This window comes from Bison bison, unplaced genomic scaffold (genome assembly GCF_000754665.1).
Source record: "Bison bison bison isolate TAMUID 2011002044 unplaced genomic scaffold, Bison_UMD1.0 scf7180017864370, whole genome shotgun sequence".
In the NCBI taxonomy this organism is placed as follows: Eukaryota; Metazoa; Chordata; class Mammalia; order Artiodactyla; family Bovidae; genus Bison; species Bison bison.
The window spans coordinates 10,240,199-10,256,494 of record NW_011494942.1 but is presented as its reverse complement, the minus strand read 5'-3'; the positions used below and the strand labels follow the sequence as shown (position 1 = coordinate 10,256,494).

General features: G+C 38.3%; 1 protein-coding gene across 4 annotated transcripts in view; it reads left to right on the top strand.

The window, feature by feature from the left end:
* The first annotated feature begins 6 nt into the window (after nt 1–6).
* The window catches only part of KRAS (Kirsten rat sarcoma viral oncogene homolog), a 42,037-nt gene continuing 25,747 nt past the window's right edge, over nt 7–16,296 (top strand). For 2 of the 4 annotated variants that reach the window (XM_010855996.1, XM_010855993.1), the window contains exon 1: nt 7–3,585. In XM_010855996.1, the coding sequence (XP_010854298.1) occupies nt 3,475–3,585 (111 nt within the window). In that variant the 5' untranslated portion in view covers nt 7–3,474. The remainder of the gene's footprint in view (nt 3,586–16,296) is intronic. The other 2 variants (XM_010855994.1, XM_010855995.1) reach the window with 2 other exon arrangements.

Here is a 16,296-nt window from a genome sequence, read left to right as displayed (position 1 = left end):
CTTCCTTCCTCCTCCCCGAGAGCCGCGGCTGGAGGCGGCCGGGGAGAAACTCGCGGGCCGGGCGGGCCGCCCCTCTGAGCGGTCGGGTGCGGTAGAGGTTACTCCCGCGGCGCTCCGGCCTCCCCTCCCCCTCGCCGTCCTTCCCTCACCCTCCTCTCCGCTCCCGCACCTCTTCCTCCCTTCCTAGTACTGGGCTGCCTCGGTTGCTGCCTTCTCTGCTGCATCTCTCATCTCTGGGACGAAGGTATAAACTTCCCCAAGCGCAGACTGGACGGCTTGTGGTCCTTTTTCAGTGTTTAGGGGGGATAGATGAGTAAGAGGCGAGGTCGCGTTTTGGAGGCGCAGGGGAAAGTGCGTAGAGACCACTGATGGAGGTTATTGTGTTTGGAAAAAATGCATCTGCAGCCGAGTTCCTGACGGCTCCCCTCCCCCCCCGTATGGGCTGTGACATTGCTGTGGCCACAAAGGAGGTGGTGGAGGTAGAGATGGTGGTGAAAGAACAGGTGGCCAACACCCTGCAACGTAAAGCCTGGACTTCGTGTAAAGGAAAAAGTTAATCCCAGAAGGTCTGTTTTGCTTTGTCAAGTTAAAACACACACAGCAAACCCGCACAGCAGAAGCAGGGCTCTTTCCTTGCTAGTTGAGTGTAAACAGCAGTAGTTAAAATTGCACGTGAAGTTTAATTTGCCTGTTTTCCTTTCCCCCATGCCTTCTGTATTAGCCTTATGCGTACAAATTTGACCCCCATCCCAGGAGTTATTAAAGTACTCCTAAACGGTTCTCAGGCCTTATTTTTTTTTTTTTTTTTCAAAGCGACCTACAAGAGAAGTTAATTGTAGCAATCTGCCAGCCAAGTGCCTGAAATACTCTGAGGCATGTGCAGTGGTGCAGGTGAAGTCCTAAACTGGCCTTCTTAAATCTTGATAATCCACCAAAACGAGTGGTTAAGAACAAAAAAGCATTTTCTAGTTCTTACTTACTATACATGTTATATTTGTAATGGAAAAAAAAAATCGTTCAAAAGAAATTACAAAGGGAAAAAATTCTGTTCATAGTCATCATCTCAGAATCAACCTTACGAGTGATGTCGTTCTTAGGTGACTAAGGTCCGAAATGCTGACTCGATTGTGTAGTGGGCTAGAGACGTCAAAAATGGTTGATAGCAGTACTGTTTACCTTAGACTGTATCCGTCCACAGGCATTCTTGGTTTTAAGAGACAGTAGATGAAGTGATAATTCATTTTTTTTATGACCAAAAAAGTGAACATTTTTTTGCCTGAATGAAATGCTCAGTTCTGGTCCCAGTTCCACCCCTTACTAGCTTATGTAGCTTTGGACACAGGGGACTCCTTTGGCCTGTGATTTTCCATGGGAACCCATTTCTGTCTAGTGGATTTAAAGAAACTTGATTTTTTGAAATCCAAGTCAAAGATTTTTTTCAGAAATAACCACTGCATAAAAAAGTAGACCAGAAAGTGTGTGGTGTTGAGAATTCACATGTGTATGTACAAGCTAAGCACTAATCCAGTATTTGTCCACGATCTCCCCTAGACTAGCTCACTTACTGGCCATAAGGACTCCAAAATTACTGAAGATGCCAATGTGGAGTGTGTCAATATTGCCACAACAGAAATTAGAATGGAGAATTAAACAATATTAATTCATTAAAAAAAATAATTAGCCCTTTACTTGGTAACAGAAATAGAATATTTAATGAAAAGTAACTGTTTTCCAAAACAAATGCAACAATTAGCAAGAAGAGCGGCATTGTTTCACACTTTCACAAATCTCTCTAATTGTATGGCTTAGCAGAAGATAGCTGGATCCTCATAGCTGCTTCTGTAGTCAATGTATTGTGATCACAGGTCTGGAAAATTCTACTGTATACACTTGTGAAAGAATAAGAGTGGGAAGGATAAATCACCACATACCATTATCATCAAACCAGGTTTTGCCTCTTGGACCCTCTCCAAAAGTCTTAGGAACCCTAGTGGGTTCCTACACCACATTTTCAGAACTACTGTTCTAGGCTATCCAAATTTTATTGGAGGGGTGGGGTGGGCAGGGAACTAGAGGATACATTTTGCTGTGATTATCCTCACCTATCACATTTGCTATGGCCAATATTAGGAATGAAAAGAGGGAGCAAAACAGGACATAATGTGTGTTGGCGGTGGCCCTAGACAAGCCTAGGTGGCACAGAGCAGGCCCATGAGGAACTGTGATACAGCAGTTGCTGGGCCTGTCTGCTCTTTGGGAATGGGTTCAGGAAGTAGAGCCAGAGCAAGGATGTGGTGGGGTTCAGTAAATGGGATGCTGCATGTGTATAATGTTTGTATAGTGTATCTGCACTTTGATTAATCTGGAACTACTTACCCTATAGTACGTTGCTGGACATTGACTGCCAGTTCATGACTTAAATTTATAGTAATGTAGTTATTGAGGGAAAGGAGATTAAAGTAGATACATTCATTTCAAAGAGTTTGAAACTAACTAAAAAATATTGTCTGTGTTGGTGCTGTTAAACCTTACGTGTTGTTGATATTTATTGCTACTGTTGGGAGTTGATATATGACAAGCAGAGAGTAAAAGTCATGTGGGTTACTGTGATATAACTAACATCTTTTAGAAATTCTCTCATTAAAAGCATGCTTGTCTTTAAATATTATTTAATTCTATTTTCTGTGCAAAGTGCTATTTTTCAGCACTAATAATAGCATATATTGTGATTGATGATCAGATGATCTATGCTGAATAGTTCACAATTCTCAAAGTTCTCTTATTTTTTACACCATTATTTTGCCCAGCAGATAATCTACAGATTAAAATGTCACCAGATATCGTCCTCATCTGCTTGGCGTCTCAGTTTTTATTTTCCCAGCATAGCGTCTAGCTTTGACAATCCTCCTGCCACCCCAATTTGATTCTTGCTAACTGTCCTGGAGAATGACCATAATGATGCTTTTAAAAAGTTTTCTATAGCTGTCGGCTCCAACAGAGACACTCAGCGTATCCACTTGTAACTCTTAGGGACCCACATCAGTGAGGAATACTGTGGTGGTAGCTGTCAACAAGTTCTGTGCGGCTGTGTCCACGGGACATAGAGCAGCGCGCTCAACACTTGTCCTGAGCGAAGTCATGGCTTGCTCCTTCGAGAGCCATTAACTGCTGCGGAACAGCAGACTACTGGCTCTTTAGATAGAGCAGCCTGCGTCAAAGGTAAAAGAACTGTGCACTCTGAATGCGTTGTTCTCAAATGCTGATGAGGGAGTTAGTAAACAAACTACAGTTCATTGCAGTACACCTCTGTTGTCAACTGGTGTTTCCTTGAATTTTGTGAAGTTATTTTGAAAATTTTCCATATAAAGGTGAATTTGTGTATTGATAGAGCGTTTGGGTTACATTAACCTCATGTGCGGCACATGTTCTAATTTAGTCACATTTTCATTATTTTTATTATAAGGCCTGCTGAAAATGACTGAATATAAACTTGTGGTAGTTGGAGCTGGTGGCGTAGGCAAGAGTGCCTTGACGATACAGCTAATTCAGAATCACTTTGTGGATGAATATGATCCTACGATAGAGGTAAATCTTATTTTAATATTATGCATATTGACTTGTGCAGGCCCATCCTTTGGGTACAAAAAATGGTTTCTCTGATCATTTTCACTGACTACTCATTATAAGGCAGTTATACTAATCATAGTTTTATTACATTAACTGAAATGTACTTGGGTTTCCCAGCTTTCCTTTGATGTTATAAGTAACCACAGGTATGAGAGCCCAGCCCGTCTCTCTCAGGATAGTAATACTGGGACTTCACTTTGTGTTAGTGTATGTGTATTTTGATTGGAAGTGTATTACAGAGTTTTCTCAGAGGATGAAAATGTGAATTTACCTCTTGTCTGTAAAATGAGACATATCTAATAGTCATTTTTAAAAAGGTGGCTTTTGTTTTTATGGGGTTTTGGTTGTGTGTTTTTTTTTTTTTTTGGTATTTTGATGTCACATGTAGAGTTGACACTGGTGATGTATAATCACTTGATAATTAAAAGCATTTGTTTAGTAGTATTTTCATATTTTCTTTTCATGTTGAAGTAGTGGAGAACCTACAACTACCTGATACATTTTAGAAAGCTCATTCTTTGCTTCTGTGGATATGTATATCAGCTGATATATAAGGTTACCACCACCAATCCTTCCCTTTGCTTTTCAGCCCTTTTTCAATTTATTCAAGGCCGTGTTAGAATTGTTTTTTTAATTACAAATTGATTAATTAATAATTTTCAGACTTCTTCAGTTTTGTGAAAATGAACCAAAGGATGGCTAACAGCAAAATGATAGAATAAAGGCCTGGCAGAGAGCTTGAGAGGTCAGGTAGTAGTCCCCACTGCCTTCTGGCAGAACTGTACTCAGATGCTTAGACGCAGATAAGGGTTTATTTAATCCCAAAGACCTGCAGGAGGGACTGGCACATAACTGTCCTTCTTAACTAATTTCCAGAATGTACTTATTAGTATGTTTCTTGCATGGTCTGAATCTTCCTGTTAAGTTTAACATAGTACCAGCTCATCTTTGAAATAGATTTATGTTGTTAGATTATTTCTTAGACTTCTTTATTCCAGGTTAAGCAATCCTAATCCTTTGACATTTATTCTGGATCTGATATTACCAGATTTTTAATCAGCTCTGAAAAATTTCCCAGAACTTTCTCAGCATCCCAAGCTGTAGAGCCTAGAACAGGTCACAATGCCCCGTTAGGATGCTATGTGTGTAATGTCTTTAAAAAAACAAACCACCTTGACTGCACTCAGGTAGTTTCTGAGGACATTGTTGGCCATGGGAAGATGTCTGCGGTGTAGCATTTTGAGGATTGAGTAGATAACTGTTCATAAGGAAATGTCAAATATTTTTGGTACTGCAGGAAAGAAGATGAAGAAAAGCACTCTTATTTGCAAAGATCTGAATTAAACACAGAATCAACTTTTACATGGCTTCCAGGTTTAATAATTTCTCATTAGTAAAAAGGAGTCTAACTTAAGTGACCCACCTATATAAGAGTCACTCTGTATTTCCTCTTGGCAAGTCAGTTCAGTGCTGATGGGTTTATTTTTCACTTTGAGGAGGATTAAATAGTTCACCTGTTCCTAAAGCCAGCATACTCCACCATTTAAATTGGAAGTAAAAAGGAGTTTTAATAGAATTTAAGTTAAGCAAAGCACGGTGGTTTTCCTGGGATTCTGGAACATGGTTGTAGCAGAAGTGCCCATCTTCTCTGAAAATCTGAGGAATTCCATTATGCTCTGTTTCCTATCAGAGGTCAAGAATGATACATTTAGAATGTGATTTTAAAAAAAAAGGTTAGGAAACCTTTTGGTCAAAATTGTTTAAGTGTAATATAAATTTTAAATAAAGCTAAAAGGCTCTCCTTTATTTGGGGGGGAAGAAAAAGCTTATAAATTCAAACCCATTAACTCTGATATGATTTCTGCCAAATCAGAAGACTTGACCCAGGGAAGCATTGATTACCTGTGAACTTTGAAACTGACGTCCCGTCACTAGAGTAGTCACCTGGGAAAAGGTTTCGGAGATTGTCTCTTATCTCCCAAATGACAGTGAGTCTCTGAGGGAACTGACACATTAAATTCTTGGTGTAGTTCAACTAGAAGAAAAGCAGGAGATCCAGTAGTTTATTTTAATAAACAAAAATACATGACATTTTTATAAAAAGTTGAAGAATAGTGAGCATCGCTACTGCTAAAGGTTTTGATTGGTGAACACTGTAGGTCAGAGAAAATAAGAGAGGACATAGACTTGGCACATTTGGAATTCTCATCAGTTTTTCTGCATTAAAACAAGGGGAAAGAAGTTTAGAGAAAATTTTCTAATTAAGTAATACCTTATTTTCTAGTTGTTTAGAATTTGCAGAGATTTATACTGTAAGAAAGGTGGTCATAGTTTCATTTTATTAATAGCAATGGTCTCTGAGAGGTTGTAACTTGCTTAAGGATACTTAGCTAGTAAGTGATAGAATTTTAAGTTTTCTGAGATCAAGTTAAGTGGAATTTCCACTGTACTCTTATATAGCTTTTTAAAAATGAAAAAAATGGCCTTCAAATTAAGAAAATATTTAATATTGGAGGCTGATTCGGATTTCCCAATATATCAAAATTTGAACTCAGCGTTCTATCTGATGGCATCTTAATGGCAGAGATTGATACAGAATTGGGTATGATGCATGGATGGAGCATGTTTATATTTACATGATAATCACCTTTACTTCTGTGCTAAGAAGATTTTATCTTTATCTTTTATGAAGCTCATCTACGAGTTCTGAGAGGGAACGAAAGACCTTTTTAGTGGTGCAGGATTAAAAACTCAGTCCTCAAATACAATACTAGGCTAGAAATAATGCGTACTTTAATAGTTTGGAGGTCATAGTTATTATAAAAATATATTCTCTGAAATGTGTTTTCTAAGGTAAAATTTGGTGGAAGCAGGAAAATGGAAGTAGAGATTGGAAGGATCAGGTGGTCAGTTAGCAAATATATAACCAGTATCTACTGGATATAGTATAAAAATAGATATAAGTATTTTCTCCCAGGCTCCAATTCATTGACATCTGCATGCTTCTGTTAATGTGACATTTATAATTCAGTCTCTGATGAAACAGTTCTCTCCTCAATAAGGAAGAATGGATTTGTAATTGGATTGATTGGTTCCATCTTTAGCGCTCTGAGCTGTTTATTCGCCAAGATGTATCAGTTTCTCTTTGAAAAAAAAAATTCATGTTAATTGTGGAATTTACTTGCTGATTAAGGTATTTAAACTTTAGAGAATTAAGTCAGTATTAAAGAGGAATTTAAGAAAAGCACTGTTTAATGATATAAGCTGTTAATTTTCTTTTGTCTTTCTTTTTTGTTTAAAAAAAAAAAACCATGTATCGGTAGGTACTAAGGACAAATGGGTGGTGACTTTGCCCCTCAGGGGACATTTGTCAGTCATCTGGAGACAATTTTGGTTGTCACAGCTTGAGGATGGGGACTGCTACTGGCATCTATAGTGGATAGAGAGGTCGAGGGTTCTGTTAACCTCCCTGTAGTGCATGGGACAGCCCCCCGCAAAATGACATGGCCCTAGATGTCAGTAGTGCCCAGGCTGAGACCCTAATATGCATTGCATACAGCTTTAAACATTCTGTAAGTTGTGAGATTCAAGTCCATGAGAGTGGTTTATGTTAGATTTTTTTTCTTTTAACATAGTATAGATGGAAACCTTTCATTTTCTAAACTAGCAGTATATTAGCTTACTCTGGAGTTCTGTAAAAACATTGTTGTTTTTAAAACAAGGTACACAGCAGTTTTGTAAATGCCTTTCTTTCTCTTCAAGGCTCTGGCCTCTCTTCAACCACCCCCCTACTTTCAACTGAGTGCCCTCTACTGGTCAACTTACTTGCTTTTATAATAACAATTGAAATCCTAAATTTGGATTTTTTTCTATTTAAGCTGTGGGTATAAACAATTTATAACTATAAATTTTATTTAAAAGTCTTGTATGTTTTAACAATCTAAAGTATCAGCTTTTCTCTGCTAGTATTAAGATTAGTGTGGACTAGTTAGGCGTAAATAAATATGTGAGTGAATATTTTTAACTAAGAGTGGAAAAGCAGCAATGTGAAGAAATCAGGGCGGTGCCCTTGTTAACATTGATTGAGGCTGCTTTGTCTGAGGGGACAAGAAGTGGCACTTCAGGTCTATGAGTTTCTTTTGGTGCACACAGGAGGTGCCTTACAGAGCTCAAAGCTTAGTGATGAATTTCGTGGGGTGTTAGGAATGGCCTATTCAAAAGTGACAAGCTGAAAGATAACATTATGTGCAGTTTTATAGGACTGTAGAATAATTGAGAGTACCTTATTGTGTTAATTTGTTTTTAGAATAAACTAACACAAAATTCAGGTACTGTATTTAGGTCAATTTAAGAATATTTATTTAATAATAACTATTGAGACCTGAATGTTAAAAATTATTGGGCATGTTTTATTCTAACTTGGGAGTTTTTATAAATACAAAGCTTTAAAAACATTCAAATGAAAGTTGGCCATGGAAATAAAAGGAAAACTTTTTATGGTTTGGCATCTCATAAGATTCTGGTTTACCATGTAATTAATTTCTTAATTCCATAAATGTTATTCAGTGCCTACTCAGTACCATGCAGCCTTCCTAGGGTCTACAGATACATTGAGAAACAAAAGGGGCCACCAGATCATTGCCGTTGTGGAGCTTAATAGTCTTAGACATATTTGGAAGCAGATCTACTGTTTATAGACAGTAATCCTAATTGTGTGTAACTTAGAGGCTTTATGCTTTAGGAGGGCAATAGATTTCTTATATCTTAATTATATTATCTCATAGTACCTAGGTTTATGGAACAGTTATATTATTGTGATCTTAATATAATAAAATTAAAAATGGGTAGTAAAAATAAAATATTTTAGAGGATTAAATAGGGATACAGTGCTTACCTTTGGTAATTTTTGAACTTTCTATTTGGGACATTTCAACATGCGAAGAGTTGACTCACTGGAAAAGACTCTGATGCTGGGAGGGATTGGGGGCAGGAGGAAAAGGGGACGACAGAGGATGAGATGGCTGGATGGCATCATTGACTCGATGGACATGAGTCTGAGTGAACTCCGGGAGTTGGTGATGGACAGGGAGGTCTGGCGTGCTGCGATTCATGGAGTTGCAGAGTCAGACACGACTGAGTGACTGAACTGACTGAACTGAAACCCATGGAAAAGTAGTTAAAAAAAAATTGTACAGTGAATACCTCTTAGCTTTAAACTACACAAACTTGCTTTAAGTGTGTATACCTCTCTGTGAGCATCCATAAGTGCTGAGTTACTTCAGTCGTGTCCGACTGTTTGCGATTCCATGGACTATAGCCCACCAGGCTCCGCTGTCCATGGGGTTCTCCAGGCAAGAATACTGGAGTGTGTTGCCATGTCCCCCTCCAGGGAATCTTCCCAACCCAGGGACCGAACCCGCTCTCTTACGTCTCCTGCATTGGCAGGCAGGTTCTTTACCACTAATGCTACCTGGGAAGCCCTATGTACACACGCATACTTGCATACATATTATTTATGTTTGCTGAATTCTTTGAAAGTAAGTTGCATGTACCCACACATACTTGAATACACATTATTTATGTTTGTTGAATTCTTTGAAAATAAGTTGAGTATGTTGGGACCCCTTTCCTCTGGATACAGGGGTCTGCAAACTGACCTGCCTGTTGGCCCAGTAAAGCTTGTTTCTGTTTTTGTCAAGTTTAATTGGGGCACAGCTGCTTGTAGTGTAGCTTTTGCACTACAGTGGCAGAGTTGAGTGGTTGCAAGAGACCAATTACTGTTTAGTCCTTTTTGGAACAAGCTTGCTGACTATCTTCTAACAGCAAGGATAATTTCTTGTATAACTCCAACACAAGGACAAAATTTAGGAAGTTCAACACTGATAAAAAGTCTAATATATACTCTGCAGTCAAATGTTATCAGTTTCCAGAATGTGCTTTTAGCAGTTTTTTTTCCCCCTGATCTCAGGATCACAAATTAGCTGTCACATCTCACAGTCTAGAAGTTTCTCAGCTTTTCTCAGTCATTCATGACAGTGGCACATCTTGAAGAATTCAGGCCAGTTGTTTTGTGGAACATCTTCTCATTTAGTTTTGTCTGATGGTTTCCTTATGGTCAGGTTCAGATTAAACATTTTTGGTAGAAATACTTTGGTAGAAATACTCTGAAAGTGATGTCATACCCTCCTTGGGGTATCACATCAGGAGGCACAAGATCCTGGCTTGTTGCATTATTAATGGTGTTGTGTTAACACTGGTTAGTGGCTAATGTCATAGCTATCTCATATCTATCAGTTTTATCTCTGTGAAGTTATCTTTAATTCTTTATAATAGGTACTCTGTGGGGAGATGCTTTGAGACTGTAAATATCTTGTTCTCCAATATACTCGCACCCAGTGGGTTGTAGCAGCCACTGATAATTCTCATCATGTTAAACTACCACCATCGTGACGGCACAATGGTGGGTAACCTGACTCTGTCATTACTTCTGCATTTATTAGTTGACAGCTACCATAAGTAAGGGTTCTCTCTTCTCTCCCCTCTCTTTATTTATTTGGTTTGTCTAATTTATATCAGTAGTGACTCACAGGTTCTTTTTTCATTTGATGTTTTAAAGTCTATTCCTATAATCACTGATTTTTATGCTCACATTCATTTTTGATATGACCAGTGAAATTGCTTTTAAGCTGGCCTCTGTATCTTATTGACATATTTCCATCAGTTTTTGAACTCTTCCTTACTTTCTGGCACAGTATGTTCCAGGTTCACTTTACCTGTCCCTATCTTGGACTCAGCCATTTGTCTAACGGGCCCTAATTCATTTTAATAGGGAATGCTGATTAGACATCAAGACCTGGATATTGGGTGTTCTTGTTGCTACTGAGATGTCACTGCTTCTAGACCCGTTTCAGCAGACAGAGCTAAGAGGTAGATTTTATTTGAAAATCATGAGTTCATTTTTCCTCTGTATCTTTCTCTCCTATATATAAATTTTAAATATTAATTAATCAACATTAATTAATGTTAAACATTAGCTGTGGAAATAAAAATGATAGTGTCAGTTAACACAGATTGAGTTATTTAACATTAGGTTAGCTTTTCTATTTATAGACTTGGGATTAAATATTTTTCTCCATTAAGAAAAGTAGGGATTCTTTTCACTTTTTCAAAGCATTCTTAAACCATTTAGGAAAAAGTTGAGCTGTTTGGCTACATGGAAGTTAAGACATCTTTAACAAAAATACAAGACAGATGAAAACCTGGGAAAACTATTTGCATCATCTATCAAGTCAGGACTTTCTTCTGTATCTGAATTAGAAAAAAGCAAACATCCAAAAAGATAAAAATGGGGGTGTGGGGGCTAAGCACACAAATAGCCAACTTGTCCACACTCACACAAAAGGTGATGTAGAACCATATTAAGGGATACTTCATTAATATGGCCATGCAAGTAAAAACAATAAATAACTTTTTTTTTTTTTTGGCTGCACTCTGCAGCTTAGGGTATCTTAGTTCCCCAATCAGGGATTGAACCCATGCTTTCGGTAGTGACAGTGTGGAGTCTTAACCACTAAACCATCAGGGAATTCCATAAATAACATTTTTTATTTTATGATGGCTAAGATTAGAATGATAGCACACCTGGAAAGGTATGGAAAAATGTGTACTCTTTATGCTGCAATGGGAACATACATTATTGTAAACTTTTCTGGAGGTCATCAGTTTAGCAATACATGTCAAAATGGAAACCACATGTCAATTGATCCCACTTACAGAAATTTACCTGAAAGATTCAATTGGATAAATGTTTAAATGTATATCCAGGAGTGTTTATTGCACTGTTTACAATTTTTAAAAGTGAAAATAATCTACACATCTACTAGTAAGGAATGGGTGAAGTAAGTTATGGTATATTTATATAAATGATATTACACAGTTTTTGGAAGGGATTAAGTAGATCTGTATGTACTGACATTGAAAAATGGTTCATTATGTAAGAGAAGCTGTATCATAGCCCTTTGTATGGGAATATGTACATAAAATATGGTAGGACATATGCCACACTCTCCACAGTATTTTTTTTTTTTTTAATGCGTATATACTGTTTGAGAGGGAAAAATACATCCTCATTTTTGAGGGAGAAGAGTCACTAGAGTATTAGGTACTATTAGATTACTTGATATTTATTTTCTTCCCCCCTTTAAAACCTTGAGGAATTGAATAATACAGATGTATTAGAGATAAAAATATACAAAGAAATTGGTATTAGGCCAATTAAAGAATAGCTGAGAGGTACATAATTCAATATATGAAAATTATATTGGCATCTGTAATTATTAAGATTGGATCCATGATGGATCCAATCTGACTTTGACATCGAGTGATAATTTGTGGGAGAATGCCACATGACTTCAACAGGTTACAGATATAGGCTTATTTTCGAAACTTTGTCATTCAAATTTTCCTTGAGTTTATTCAGATTTTTGAACTAGTTTTATCTCTTGGGCATAGTACCCATTTTATTCTCTAGTCCTAAGCTAAGAGTCGATGGGTTTTTATAATTTCAAATATCCATCATTTGAAAGAAGTCTTTGTTTTCTTTATTCTTACTTTTAATGAATGTCTTAATCAGAATTCTGCCGTGAGAACAAGCTCTTTTAACACCCTTGCTCCCTAATCAGTACAGAAATCCTTCATAAACCTCAGAGTTTTAGCTCTTTTTCCCTGGATCTTATCTAGCTCCATTATATTTATTTTGAAATACAGTGAGTGGTTTGGGGAAAAGTGGTCCAGGTGTAGATGTTCAGTTAGCTTTTTATAGGACTTTTCATTTTATAAAGGAATTTTCATGGTCTTTAACCTGTATACAAAGTCCTATGTATTATTATTTACCCACTCTTATAGCTAAAGGAATGGCAGCTTAAAGTACACTACAGATTAAGTAGTTTGTGCATACTCACACACCACAAGTGGCCTTGCCTGATGGCTTAGTGGGTAAAGAAGATTTCCTGCAGTGCAGAAGACACAGGAGATGTGGGTTTGATCCCTGGGTCGGGAAGATAACCCTGGAGAAGGAAATGGCAACCTACTCTAGTATTCTTGCTTGGGAAATCCCATGGACAGAGGAGCCTCATGGGCTACAGTTCAAAGGGTCACAAAGAGTCGGACATGACTAAGCAACTGAACGCACGCACACCACAAGTAAGTGGAGTTGTGCAGCTGCCACATATGCAAGGTTCAGGAGTATATCTCTAGTTTGGATGACTTTGGCCCTGAGCATCAGACCTGTGTTTCAAAGCTGCCTGCAGGTCATAGCACCAGAGCAACCTACAAACATATGAAATTTAACATGCCTCAGATTGAACCCATCTTTTCCTTTCCCCTTCCTCTTAAGTTCTCATCTCTAAACAGTCAGCTGTGCCATTTAAAACAATGGAAATATAATTCACATAACATAAAATTCACCCTCTTAAAATGTACAGTTCAGTGGTTTTTAGTATATTCACAAAGTTACGCAACTATCACCATCACCCTATTTAAGTCTATACCAATTAGCAGTTATGACCCAAACCCTTCTCCAGTCAGCCCCTGGCAACTATTAATCCATTTTCTGTCTTTGTGGATTTGCCTATTCTAAATATTTAACTGAAATCATGCAGTATGTGGCCTTTTGTGTCTGGTTTCCTTCAGGTAGGATAATTTTTCAGGGTTCATCTATGTGTTTCGATACTTCATTCCTCTTTATGGCTGAATAATATTCTCTTGTATGAATATTTATTTATGTAGTCATCAGTTGATAGGCACTTGGATAGTGTCCTCTTTTGGGCTATTTTGAATGACAGTGCTGTAAACGTTGCTGTAGGGATATATGAGGGTTTTTCTGTCTGTTTTACCCGTTAAGTATTTATTAAAACTGTTTAATCTTCTCCGTCTTACTACTGTTGCTGCCTTACTTCAGGTTCTTGTAAAAGCTTCTGAAACTCATCTTCCAGCCTCTAGTTTGGGCTCTTTCTATAATTTGTCATAATAATGCGGTGAGCCATAATAATAGTGAATCATGTCAATTCGATCCTCCCCCTACTTAAAAACCTTTTCATGACTTAGTATACAGTAAAGTTCAAAACTTCTTAAAATGGCTTATTAGACCCTCCATAACCTGGCCTCTGCTTGATGGTGCAGTTTCACTTCTAATTGCCTATAGTCTCTTAGAAGGACTTGTTGGTTCCATGTACTGAGCATGCTGTTTCATGTTTCTGTGCTATCTGTGCACCTTTCTGCCTGGAGTGGTCCTCCTGTCTTTCTTAATTCATATAAGCAAAGTTGATCTCTTCTTTTATTTGCCATCTTGTTCTACATAAGGCGTTTTGCATTTATTTCATTGAGTTGTAATCATATGTTTACATTCATAGCTCTTTCACCAGACCTAGTTCTTTGAGGTTAGAAACTTTATTAATGCCTGGCACAGTATATGATACCTAGTGGATTTTTAGTAAGTGTTCCTATGATGCAAGGGAGAAAGGAGTAGGTAGGTCTGAGCGACTTTACTTTCACTTTTCACTTTCATGCATTGGAGAAGGAAATGGCAACCCACTCCAGTGTTCTTGCCTGGAGAATTCCAGGCATGGTGGAGCCTGGTGGGCTGCCGTCTATGGGGTCGCACAGAGTCGGACACGACTGAAGTGACTTAGCAGCAGCAGCAGCAGGTGGGAATGAACTAATAAATACGCCTGTGTTTGTATGTCCCAAATTCTTTGTTTCTATATTGTAATTCTAACATACAAGGCTATTGTATGTTCTAGCTGTCTTTGAGAACTAGCTGTGTACAACCACTTTTGATGATTTATAACCAGTGTATGGAATACGCTTCCCTGATAGCTCAGTCAGTAACAAATCTACCTGCAATGCAGGAGACCTCGCTTTGATTCCTGGGTCAGGAAGATCCACTGGAGAAGGGATAGGCTACCCACTTTCTTGGGCTTCCCTTGTGGCTTAGCTGGTAAAGAATCTACCTGCAATCCGGGAGACCTGGGTGTTGGGTTCATGTATGTTCTTACACATACATCATTCTATGATAGAATCTTTTAGAAGGGTAACAGAATACTTGAGCATTGAAAGAGTAAAAGTTTCTCAATTTTTTCTGTTGGTGTTATAGAGCTGTACATGAAAAATACTTACAATAGCACAATAAGAAAATCTCACAAACATTTCAAAAGTAAATCCTCAAAGAATACATTAGCTGACATTTCCAGCAGCCCTGTTCATATTTACAAGAGCATCTGATGGAATCAGCAGCATGAAGATGGAGATTAAATGGGATAAGGCTTGTAATATGCTTATCACAGTATCCTACATATAAATAAGGGTTCAGTAAGCCTTGGCTGTCATAATTACTATTAATAGTAATATGATTACTCTTCAGTTCAGTTCAGTCGCTCAGTCGTGTCTGACTCTTTGCGACCACATGAATCGCAGCACACCAGGCCTCCGTGTCCATCACCAACTCCCGGAGAGTAAAAGTTATAATTTCTTTAGATTTTCCGTTTACTGTACTATGTTTTCTCATGACAGGGTTAACTACCTTAGTGGAAAACTCAGCTGAATGTATTAGAAGATGAACATATTGAATACCTTGATTACTGTTAATTATAATAGAAAAATGACAAAATGATGTCCTGATAAGTGAGTTTATCTCATTCTTGAAAGATTTATTCTTAACTTTCAAATTCCTCTGTTGGGTCTACAGATCAGTTTCTACACATAAAACAACACTTGAAGGCACTTTAATAAGTTGGAAGACACTTTAAAAAACTTTAGTTGGTTCAGTTCAGTCGCTCAGTCATGTCCGACTCTTTGTGACCCCATGAACTGCAGCACGCCAGGCCTCCCCGTCCATCACCAACTCCCGGAGTTCACCCAAACTTAACGTCCATTGAGTCGGTGATGCCATCCAACCATCTCATCCTCTGTCATCCCCTTCTCCTCCTGCCCTCAATCTTTCCCAGCATCAGTGTCTTTCCAAATGAGTCAGCTCTTTGCATCGGGTGGCCAAAGTATTGGAGTTTCAGCAGTGAACACTCAGGACTGATCTCCTTTAGGATGGACTGGTTGGATCTCCCTGCAGTCCAAGGGACTCAAGAGTCTTCTCCAACACCACAGTTCAAAGGCATCAATTCTTCTGCGCTCAGCTTTCTTTATAGTCCGACTCTCACATACAGGCATGACTACTGGAAAAACCATAGCCTTGACTAGACGGACCTTTTTTGGCAAAGAAATGCCTCTGCTTTTTAATATGCTGTCTAGGTTGGTCGTAACTTTCCTTCCAAGGAGTAAGCGTTGTTTAATTTCATGGGTGCAGTCACCATCTGCAGTGATTTTGGAGTCCAAAAAACTAAAGTCTGACACTGTTTACACTGTTTCTCCATCTATTTCCCATGAAGTGATGGGACCAGATGCCATGATCTTAGTTTTCTGAATGTTGAGCTTTAAGCCAACTTTTTCACTCTCCTCCTTCACTTTCATCAAGAGGCCCTTTAGTTCTTCATTTCTGCCATAAGGGTGGTGTCATCTGCATATCTGAGGTTATTGATATTTCTCCCGGCAATCTTGATTCCAGCTTGTGCTTTCTCCAGCCCAGCGTTTCTCATGATGTACTCTGCATATAAGTTAAAT